Raw genomic sequence first — 10,533 nt, forward strand, 5'->3', positions numbered from 1 at the left:
ACAGATGGAGGGATTAGGCCAGATTTTTAAACACATATGGCGCTTTTGAAAATCCCATCAGGCTCCTACCAGTATCTTTAGGCACTGAAATACCTGTAAATATCTGGCCTTAGGTGGCTGCCTCTGGCCTTCCTTCCCCCCACCGGGATAGGGCAGGGTTGGATATTTCGGCATCACTGGGTGGGTGCAGGGTTTGGGTTCCTCTCTGGGTGTTCTGTCTGACCGAAGCCCAGCCACGGCTGCCTGGCCGTGACGTCAGCGGCTAAGCCGGATTTGATCGCTAACTGCCAAGGGACAGCTGGACCGTGGGAGGTGCACCCCCGCCACCAACCCCACTGCCCCAGCGTGGTGCTGGGAGGCATCATGCTGCCAGGAGTGGGGGATACTGGGTGCCAGCCTTAATCCCAGGTGCTTCCTTTCGGAGGGCTCCTGTACCTATGAACGGTCGTTTAGGCTTAGGAAGCAAGGAGTGCTGCCCGTGGGGTGACTTGGCCTCTCCATGCCCCACGGTGATTTGGGGGGCAGTGGGAGGCATTGTGACTGCAGACATTGTGGATTTGCAGCCTGCTTTATAGGAAGAGGGAACAGCCCAGGGGGACATTAGGATGGGGGCTGTGAGGGGAGATGTCTCTGTGCAGGGGAAGTTACACTGGGGGGGGGAGCAGTCAGGGGAAGATGGGAGGAACGTCTCTGTGCTGGGGGGAGCAGGGTATGTTGGGGGTTACACTGGGGGCAGTCAGGGGTGGGTGAGCGGGGTTACACTGGGGGAGCAGTCAGGGGAGGATGGGAGGAACGTCTCTGTGCTGGGGAGCAGGGTATGTTGGGGGTTACACTAGGGGCAGTCAGGAGGGATGTCTCTGTGCCGGGGTAGCGGGGTACATGGGGAGGTTACACTGGGGGAAGTCAGGGGTGGCTGGGGGACGTCTCTGTGCCAAGGGAGCAGGGTACACTGGGAGGTAATGGGGGCCATCTCTGTGCAAGGGGGGAGCAGGATACATGGAGGGGGGTTACCACTGGGGGGCAGCCGGGGTGGGGGGCAGGTCTCTGTGCCGGGGGGTTACACTGGGGAGTCTCTGTGCAAGGGGGGAGCAGGGTACATGGAAGGGGGGTTACACTGGGGAGTCTCTGTGCCATGTGACATGGGGGGCAGCAGTGGTTGGGGGGACATTGTCTGCCCCTCCCCCACAGCGGGGCCCATTGGAAGATTCTAGAAGCGGCCAGTCCCTCCGTGTGTGGCGGGGGCGGGGCCGCGCATAGAGCCGGCCGCACGTGCAGCGTAACAACCGCCAACGGTGCCTCGCGCTGCTCCCGCCCCCTCCCACTCCCCTACTGAAGGGGAAACGGCCGCTCCAGGCTCGCTCTGGCCCCACCCCCGCGCCGCGCGGTGATTGGTCACGCGGCTCTGGAAGCCACACCCTGATTGGCTGTCCAGTTGCTGGGGCGAGCCCTTAGGGAAGGGGTGGGCTGGACAGGTTGGATCCAGATTAGGCTGGTCTGGACTGGGCAGAGTGTGACACCGATGCATGCCCCGCCCACCCCATGGGGCAGCGTGACCCCCCCCCCGAGCAAGCCCCGCCCACCCCATGGGGCAGTGTGACCCCCCCAAGCAAGCCCCGCCCACCCCATGGGGCAGCGCGACCCCCAAGCATGACTCACCCCATGGGGCAGTGTGACCCCGAGCAAGCCCGCCCACCCCATGGGGCAGCACGACCCCCAAGCATTACTCACCCCATGGGGCACTGTGACCCCCTGAGCAAGCCCCACCCACCCCATGGGGCAGCACGACCCCCAAGCATGACTCACCCCATGGGGCAGTGTGACCCCCCCGAGCAAGCCCCGCCCACCCCATGGGGCAGCACAACCCCCAAGCATGACTCACCCCATGGGCACTGTGACCCCGCTGCGCAGGACTGACCCGCGTGGGGAGAACACGACAGACCCACAGAGGGGAACGTGACCCCCCCAAAGCAGGGCTGACCCTCGGGGGCGCATGACCCCTGAGCGGGGCCAGCCCTGCAGCGCGAGCGTCCCAAGCAAGAGCCCTGTGCCAGGCTGAGCCCCGGGCACAGGGTGTGCAGGAGACTCCAGCCTTCTGCACTAGGGGCAGGAGTGAGCCCCGTGGGCAGGGGAGGGCAAGACCCCCCCCCCCCCGCCAGGCCAAGCTGAACCTAGGGGGCAGGAGCAGGGCAGGGCTCGGGGACCACAGCAGCAGGGCCAGGGCAGCTGGCTCCTCGGGGGGCAGAATGGAGACAATGGGGCGATTTTACACTTTGCATGGGTGGTTTTGACAGGCCTGGCGCTACCCCACCAGGGATCCATGCAGGGCAGTCCTGGCCTGTGTGACGTGGGAGGGCGGGCGAGCCGCTCAGCCGTCTCCTCCTGGCTGCCAGAGCGAGATCTCAGCAGGCTGTTCTCATCGCCAGCACCTGCTGCTGGGGTGTGGCGGTTTCTTGGTGCTCCGTCGCCAGTCGCAGCTGCAGCGGGGATCAGGGAGGCCCAGGTTTTGCATTGCTGCCTGCGGCACCGTGACAGTAACATCAGCTGGGCGAGGCGTCTAACCCAGCCTGCCCTCTGCGAGGCCAGGCCACTGTGAGAGTGAGGGAGATTTGCAGCCCTTGGGACGCAGGGACACCCACCTCCAGGGACCAGCTTGTGCTGAGGACCTGAGGTGAAGGGTTTCAATAGAGGCCAAGGGTGTAAGGGACCCTCTTCCCTCCCACCCAAGTATTTCCTGTCTTGGCCTGGTGCTTGATTCAATATGATCTGGGAGCCTGTAAATGCCTCTGCCCTAAGCCCCTTGCGCTCACCTGGCCGTCCCTGAGCTGCAGCCCCGGCTCTAAAAAGTGCTTTTGAATTTGAACAGGCTGAAGTGGCAACGTTTTGTTGCAGTCGACACAGCAGTCCGGGGAGGTCAGTGATTCCCACGGCAGACAGGGAGCAGTGCCGGCCCGGCCACTGGGCTGCACCACCATCACCAAACACGGAGGTCCCTGCAATCTGAGTGACTCTGAGAAACTGGTGAGGCGGGTAGGTCCGTCCCTGCTGCTGCTCCTCTCCCGGAGACCCCGGAGTGTCTGCAGCACCTTCCAGCTAGTGAGGGCCCAGGCCCAGCGTCCCTGCCTCTGGGGTTACTGTGGTACTACGCTCGGCGCTGCAGGGCTCCTTTCACACCCGACGGGAATTGCACTGCCTGTTTATCACTGTTGTCGAGCCTCACAGCTCCTGTGTTTTCTATGAGCCTCGCAGAGCTCTGAGGACCCCCATCGCTTGCCAGCACTTCCCCTCCTAAAATCCCATCCGTGCTGCTGCATAACTGCCTGCAGGGGTTACCCTGAGTGAATCCCCCACTCCAGGCTGCGCATGCAACCTGCGGGCTCCAGGAGTGAGAAATCCTAAGCCAGCCTGGCAGTGCAGACTGGCCATTCCCCGCATCTGCTTTCCACACGTGGCAGAGGCCCTGAGCTGAGCTGCTTTGGGATGAGAACGAGCATGGCCCAGGGCGGCTGCTGAAGGCGCTTTTCTCTGCAGCAGGTTTGTGAGGCTTAAGCCCCTCCTGGGGCTCATCTGGGCTGCAAGTTAAAGAGACGGCATCTCCCCGAACCAGTCCCCATCAGAAAGTCTCCTTGCCACTCGCTCCTGCGGCGTCGGCGTCGGTTCATCTGCCAGCATTTAGGAGCCCCGGCGTGGCTCCTATTGCTGCACGTGCCACTGCCGATGTATTTCTACGGGGCCCAGCGCTGCAGTGACGGACGGACCTTGTACGTCTGCTGCTGTGGCTCTGCCCAGGGAACCCATCGCAGAGATACGTGGGCCTGACAGCGCCGGGGGGAGGAGCCGGCAGATCCCAGCGCTTTCTGCACAGGCCACTGTGTCCCCTGAGCTGTACCCGCTTTTCGGCAGCTCCCCGCCCGTAGGGGTCGGTCCGGGCCTGGCCGCTCCCCTGCAGCCGGTCTAAGGGCGACTGGGAGCGTCGAGTAACAGCCCCCCGAGCACACCCAGTCCGGGCCGAGTCCCGAGCGGGGCGCGCAGTGCAGCTGGGGGGGGGGTGATGAGAACAGCCAGAGTCACACCAAGGCTGCATTCAGGGGTAGGGGGGTGCTGGGAACAGCCGGGCTCTGGTGGGGAGGGTAAAGGGAAGAGCCGGAAGCAGGGGAGGGGGATGCTGGGAACAGCCGGACTGGCTCATACCATCTCCGCGCGGCGGTGGGGGGGTGCATGTCCTCCCAGCCCTCCCCTGTCACATGGTTCCGCCCAGGCTGCCCGCTGCTCCCCGACGCAGAGTGAACGTGCGGGCGGCTGCGGCGGCTCCGGAACCATTCGCTCCCCTCCCCCGCCAGCCTCTTAGGTGAGCCTCCCCCCGGCCCAGGGGAATGGTACCGCCCGCATGCAATGGGGGGCTCAGCGTGGATCTAACCATTATACCCACAGGAGGGTAGGAGAAGGGGAACCAGCCCCCTTTCTCCCCCCCCATGGTCTTACCCATTCTACCTGCGGGGGGGGACCCTCCGGGGCGGACCAAACCATTATCCTTTATGGGGGGGGCTCAGCCCCCTTCCCCATACGCTAGCCTGGGAACTGAGTTTGACGCCGCCCCGCATGAACCTGAGGAATACGGATCAGTCAATATACACGGGGGGGGGAAGGATCAGCTCCCCTCTAAAAGGAATGGTATCTCCCACGCTGCATGGGATCTGGGGGGGATGGACCCAACCATTATCCCATGTAAGGGGGTATGGTCTAGCTGAGAAACTTACAGCCTCCTTGAAAATGGTACCGTCCGTGGGCGGGCTGAGTGGATTCAACCATTATCCTCGGGCATGGGTAGAATGGACCCATCCCCCTATCCCAGGGAATGGTATTGTCCACCCTGCATAGGACTTGAGGGTGTAGACTCTACCATTGTCCCACATGGCGGGAGGCTATAAGGGGACCAACCCCCCCCCCCCGATCCTCTGGCAATGGTACTGCGTCCCCCGAGGTCCATGGGGGTCTGGGCAGAACCATTATCAGAGTGGGGGGGGGGTTTGCTGCCCTGACCTGCTGGCTTTGCCTCCTAGGAGCTTCCAGAACCATGAGTGACGGGGACAAGAACCCGGCCAGCACCCCCACGCCGCTGGCCGACGTGCAGGGGGACGGGCGCTGGCTGGCGCTGGTGGGTCGGCGCCGCGCGGACCCCCTGCCCCCCCCCCACGGGGACCCCCCTGCCCCACCCCACCCCACCGACCCCCCCTGCCCCCCCACGGGGACCCCTGTCCTGCCCCCCACGGGGACCCCTGTCCTGCCCCCACGGGACCCCTGCCCCACCCCACCCCACAGACACCCCCTGCCTCCCCATGGGGACCCCTGCCCCACCCCACCCCACCAACATCCCCTGCCCCCACGGGGACCCCTGTCCTGCCCCCACGGGGACCCCTGCCCCACCCCACCCCACCCCACCGACACCCCTGCCCCCACGGGGACCCCTGTCCTGCCCCCCATGGGGACCCTCTGTCCTGCCCCCATGGGGAACCCCTGCCCCACCCCATCGACACCCCTGCCCCCACGGGGACCCTCTGTCCTGCCCCCACGGGGACCCCTGCCCCACCCCACCCTACAGACACCCCTGCCTCCCTATGGGGACCCCTGCCCCGTCCCGCCCACAGGGACCCTCTGTCCTGCCCGCCCACAAGGACCCCTGCCCCACCCCACCGACACCCCTGCCTCCCCATGGGGACCCTCTGTCCTGCCCCCAAGGGGACCCTGCACAGACATCCCCTGCCCCCACGGGGACCCTCTGTCCTGCCCCACGGGGACCCCTGCCCCACCCCACCCCACCCCACAGACACCCCTGCCTCCCCATGGGGACCCCTGCCCCGTCCCACCCACGGGACCCTGCCCAGACATTCCCTGCCCCCATGAGGACCCCTGCCCCACGGAAGGTGCTGCACAGACACCCCTGCTCCGCCTCGCCCCACAGGGACCCTGCACGGACACCCCCTGCCCCTCAGGAACCCTCCTGCCCCACCCCACGGGGACCCTGTACGGACATCCCCTGCCCCCAGGAACCCCGCTGCCCTGCCCCGCGGGGGGTGCTGCACAGACACCCCCCACCCTGCCCCATGGGGACCCTGCTCAGACATCCCCCCAGGAACTCCCCTGCCCTGCCCCACAGTGGGTGTTGCACAGACCCCTCTGCCCCACGGGGACCCCCTGCCCCGCCACATGGACACTCCCGCCCTGCTCCACAAGGACCCTGCACAGAGCCCTCCTGCCCTACGGGGACCCCGTGCCCCATGGGGGGTGCTGCACGGACACCCCTTGCCCCACCCCACGGCGACATTAATGATCTGGAGGAGGGCGTGGGCTGCACCCTCAGCAAGTTTGCAGATGACACTAAACTGGGAGGAGTGGTAGATACGCTGGAGGGTAGGGACAGGATACAGAGGGACCTAGACAAATCAGAGGATTGGGCCAAAAGAAATCTGATGAGGTTCAACAAGGACAAGTGCAGAGTCCTGCACTTAGGATGGAAGAATCCCATGCACTGCTACAGACTAGGGACCGAATGGCTGGGCAGCAATTCTGCAGAAAAGGACCTAGGGGTTATGGTGGACGAAAAGCTGAATATGAGTCAGCAGTTGCCCTTGTTGCCAAGAAGGCTAATGGCATTTTGGGTTGTATAAGTAGGGGCATTTCCAGCAGATCGAGGGATGTGATCATTCCCCTCTATTGAGCACTGGTGAGGCCTCATCTGGAGTCCTGGGTCCAGTTTTGGGCCCCACACTACAAGAAGGATGTGGAGAAATTGGAGAGAGTCCAGCAGAGGGCAACAAAAATGCTTAGGGGGCTGGAGCACATGACTTCTGAGGAGAGGCTGAGGGAACTGGGATTGTTTAGCCTGCAGAAGAGAAGAATGAGGGGGGATTTGATAGCTGCTTTCAGCTACCTGAAAGGGGGTTCCAAGGAGGATGGAGCTCGGCTGTTCTCAGTGGTACCAGATGACAGAACAAGGAGTAATGGTCTCAAGTTGCAGAGGGGGAGGTCTAGGTTGGATATTAGGAAACACTATTTCACTAGGAGGGTGGTGAAGCACTGGAATGGGTTCCCTAGGGAGGTGGTGGAACCTCCTTCCTTAGAGGTTTTTAAGGTCAGGCTTGACAAAGCCCTGGCTGGGATGATTTAGTTGGGTTTGGTCCTGCTTTGAGCAGGGGGTTGGACTAGATACCTCCTGAGGTCCCTTCCAACCCTGAGATTCTGTGATTCTATGACCCTGCACAGACACCCCCTGCCCCACCCCATGGGGACCCTGCACAGACACCCCCTGCCCTGCCCCACAGGGACCCTGCACAGACACCCCCAGCCCCACCCCACCCCCCCGTGACCCTGCCCAGACACCCCCGGCCCTGCCCCACAGGGAGTGCCACACGGACACCCCTGCTCTGCCCCATGGGGACCCTGAACAGACACCCCCGCCCTGCCCCACAGGGACCCTGCACAGACCCCCCCTACCCCACCCCACAGGGAGTGCCACACGGACACCCCCACCCTGCCCCATGGGGACCCTGCACAGACACCCCCGCCCCGCCCCATGGGGAGCGCCACACGGCCATGCCCTGCCCCACCCCACAGGGGCTGCATTGGTGGCGGGTGAGGGGTCCCCGTGCAGCTGGCCCCACGCCCCACCCCACAGGGGCCACATCCCAGCACTGGGCCTGTCAGCCTGTGAGGGAGAGTCTCTGCCTAACACAGGCTCTGGGGCCCCTCTGCCCCCCAGCCCTGCCTGACCCCATCTGCCCCCCCCAGCACCATCGCTTCATCGCGGACAGCAAGGACAAGGAGCCCGAGGTCGTGTTCATCGGGGACGCCCTGGTGCAGCTGCTCCAGCAGTTTGAGGTGAGCCCCCCACTCGCCCTGGCCCTGCAGGCTGGGGGGGCCACACAGGGACCACGGCCCCCCCAGGGCCCCAGCTCTGACTCTCTCTCCCCCCAGATCTGGCGCGAGCTCTTCTCCCCGCTGCACGCACTCAACTTCGGCCTGGGGGGCGACGGGACCCAGCACGTGCTCTGGCGGCTGCAGCAGGGCGAGATGCAGCACATCCGGCCCAAGGTGCGGGACCGGTGCCGGGGGGGGCCGGGCACTGGGGCCGAGGTGAATCGGGGGGTAGGGGGCGCTGACAAGGTGTCAGGGGAATGGGGCACTGATGGGGCAGGTGAATGGGATGTGGGGGGCGGGGGCGCTGACAGGGGGCAGGTGGCAGGTGAATGGGATGGGGGTGGGGCGCTGATAGGGGCAGGTGGCAGGTGAATGGGATGGGGGCAGGGCACTGATAGGGGCAGGTGGCAGGTCAATGGGATGTGGGGGCAGGGGCTGACAGGGGCAGGTGGCAGGTGAATGGGATGTGGGGGGCAGGGGGCGCTGATAGGGGGCAGGTGGCAGGTGAATGGGATGTGGGGGGCAGGGGCCCTGACAGGGGGCAGGTGAATGGGATGTGGGGGGCGGGGGCGCTGATAGGGGCAGGTGGCAGGCGAATGGGATGGGGCAGGGCACTGATAGGGGCAGGTGGCAGGTCAATGGGATGTGGGGGGATGCTGACAGGGGCAGGTGGCAGGCAAATGGGATGTGGGGCGGGGCGCTGACAGGGGCAGGTGAATGGGATGGGGGTGGGGCGCTGACGGGCAGGTGGCAGGTGAATGCGATGTGGGGCGGGGTGCTGACAGGGGCAGTTGGCAGGTGAATGGGATGTGGGGGCAGGGGCGCTGACAGGGGTAGGTGAATGGGATGTGGGGGCAGGGGCGCTGATAGGGGCAGGTGAATGGGATGTGGGGCGGGGGCGCTGACAGGGGCAGGCGGCAGGCGAATGGGATGTGGGGCGGGGCGCTGACAGGGCAGGTGGCAGGCGACTGGGATGTGGGGTGGGGCGCTGACAGGGGCAGGTAAATGCGATGTGGGGCGGGGTGCTGACGGGGCAGTTGGCAGGTGAATGGGATGTGGGGCAGGGGCGCTGACAGGGGCAGGTGAATGGGATGTGGGGCGGGGCGCTGATAGGGGCAGGTGGCAGGTCAATGGGATGTGGGGGCAGGGACGCTGACAGGGGCAGGTGGCAGGTCAATGGGATGTGGGGCAGGACGCTGACAGGGGCAGGTGGCAGGCGACTGGGATGTGGGGCGGGGCGCTGACAGGGGCAGGTGAATGCGATGTGGGGGTGGGGTGCTGACAGGGGCAGTTGGCAGGCGAATGGGATGTGGGGGTGGGGGCGCTGCCGGGGGGCCGGCGGCAGGCGAATGGGAGGTGGGGGGCGGGGGCACTGACAGTGGGCCGGGGAATGGGATGGCGGGGGGGAGCTGAGGGGATGAGGCCCCGGGCATAGGGGGCTGGTCCTGGGGCCTCCCTGGGGGGCAGGCACCGTCCCCACTCACGCCTGGCCCCCCTGCAGATCGTGGTCGTCTGGGTGGGCACCAATAACCACGGGCACACGGCCGAGCAGGTGGCGGGCGGCATCGAGGCCATTGTCCGGCTCCTGCAGCAGCAGCAGCCGCAGGCGCGCGTGGTGGTGCTGGTGAGTAGGGGGCACAGTGTGTGTGTGTGGGGGGGATGGGGCCGCTCCACCGGGCCTGACGGCGCCACGTCTCCCCCCAGGGCCTGCTGCCCCGCGGCCAGGGCCCCAACCCACTGCGGGAGAGGAACCGGCGGGTGAACGAGCTGCTGCAGGCCCGGCTGCCTCAGCTGCCCAACGCCTGCTTCCTGGACGCTGACCCCGGCTTCGTGCACTCGGACGGCGCCATCAGCCACCACGACATGTACGACTACCTGCACCTGAGCCGGCACGGCTACGCCCGCCTGTGCCCGCGGCTGCACGCGCTGCTGCTGCGCCTGCTGGGGGAGCGCCAGGGGGCCGGGCCCTGAGCCGCCGCCGCCGCCGCCGGGGAGCGCCAGGGGGCCGGGCCCTGAGCCGCTGCCGCTGCTGGGGAGCGCCAGGGGGCCGGGCCCTGAGCCGCCGCCGGGGAGCGCCAGGGGGCCGAGCCCTGAGCCGCCATCCCCCACCCCCCCCACCACACCTCCCCCCACCACCCCAGCGCCTGCCCAGGGCCCCTTGCACCCGCGTGGGCATTAAACACTGATTTGCCATCTGCCGGCTGGAGGCCGATTCTTTGCCTGGCCCCCGGGTCCGGGGGAGGTTTGTGCCCCGTGGGATGGGGTGAGGCTGGGGGGGGGGGGGGGTGACATGGACCCGAGATGTGGGGTCAAGAGGTCCCACACGCAGGGCTGGGGGGGGCAGGCTCCCGTTATCAGGGCCCCCGGGAGGGGGTGACAGACACAGGTTTGCTGGTGGGGGACAGAGCCTTGGGGGTGTGGGGCGGGACAACCAGCTGGGCCAAGCCAGAGCCCCCAAGGGGGCCTGTGGGCAGGGCCGCCCAGAGGATTCGGGGGGCCTGGGCTCTTCAGCGGTTGCTCCGGGTGCGTTCGCCGGCACTGAAGGACCCGCCAAAAACTCTCGTGGGGCTATTGCCCCGCTTGCCCCCCCCCCCCCCCACCGGGCAGCCCTGCCAGCGGGTG

At 66.3% G+C, this 10,533-nt stretch overlaps 1 protein-coding gene across 8 annotated transcripts; it reads left to right on the top strand.

The window, feature by feature from the left end:
- The first annotated feature begins 219 nt into the window (after positions 1–219).
- On the top strand, positions 220–9,953 carry PAFAH1B3 (platelet activating factor acetylhydrolase 1b catalytic subunit 3). Of its 8 annotated transcripts, XM_039512530.1 has the most exons (8): positions 1,917–2,070; positions 2,864–3,027; positions 3,532–3,758; positions 5,058–5,152; positions 7,783–7,872; positions 7,969–8,085; positions 9,413–9,535; positions 9,616–9,949. In XM_039512530.1, the coding sequence occupies exons 4-8, from the start codon at positions 5,072–5,074 to the stop codon at positions 9,880–9,882; spliced, it is 678 nt and encodes a 225-aa protein (XP_039368464.1). In that variant the 5' UTR covers positions 1,917–2,070; positions 2,864–3,027; positions 3,532–3,758; positions 5,058–5,071; the 3' UTR covers positions 9,883–9,949. The 8 variants fall into 8 exon arrangements, with proteins under 8 accessions (XP_039368462.1, XP_039368463.1, XP_039368464.1 ...); XM_039512528.1 differs by lacking the exons at positions 1,917–2,070; positions 3,532–3,758 and adding an exon at positions 220–408; XM_039512529.1 differs by lacking the exons at positions 1,917–2,070; positions 3,532–3,758 and adding an exon at positions 1,425–1,472.
- The last annotated feature ends 580 nt before the right edge of the window (positions 9,954–10,533 follow it).

The sequence above is a fragment of the Mauremys reevesii genome, linkage group 24 (genome assembly GCF_016161935.1).
Source record: "Mauremys reevesii isolate NIE-2019 linkage group 24, ASM1616193v1, whole genome shotgun sequence".
NCBI lineage: Eukaryota > Metazoa > Chordata > Testudines > Geoemydidae > Mauremys > Mauremys reevesii.

Coding starts and splice junctions, on each gene's coding strand:
- PAFAH1B3 (XM_039512525.1), top strand. CDS start 4,470: ATGGTCTTACCCATTCTACCTGCGGGGGGGGACCCTCCGGGGCGGACC. Junction 5,153..7,782: donor ACGGGCGCTGGCTGGCGCTG/GTGGGTCGGCGC, acceptor TGCCCCCCCCAG/CACCATCGCTTCATCGCGGA. Junction 8,086..9,412: donor TGCAGCACATCCGGCCCAAG/GTGCGGGACCGG, acceptor GCCCCCCTGCAG/ATCGTGGTCGTCTGGGTGGG.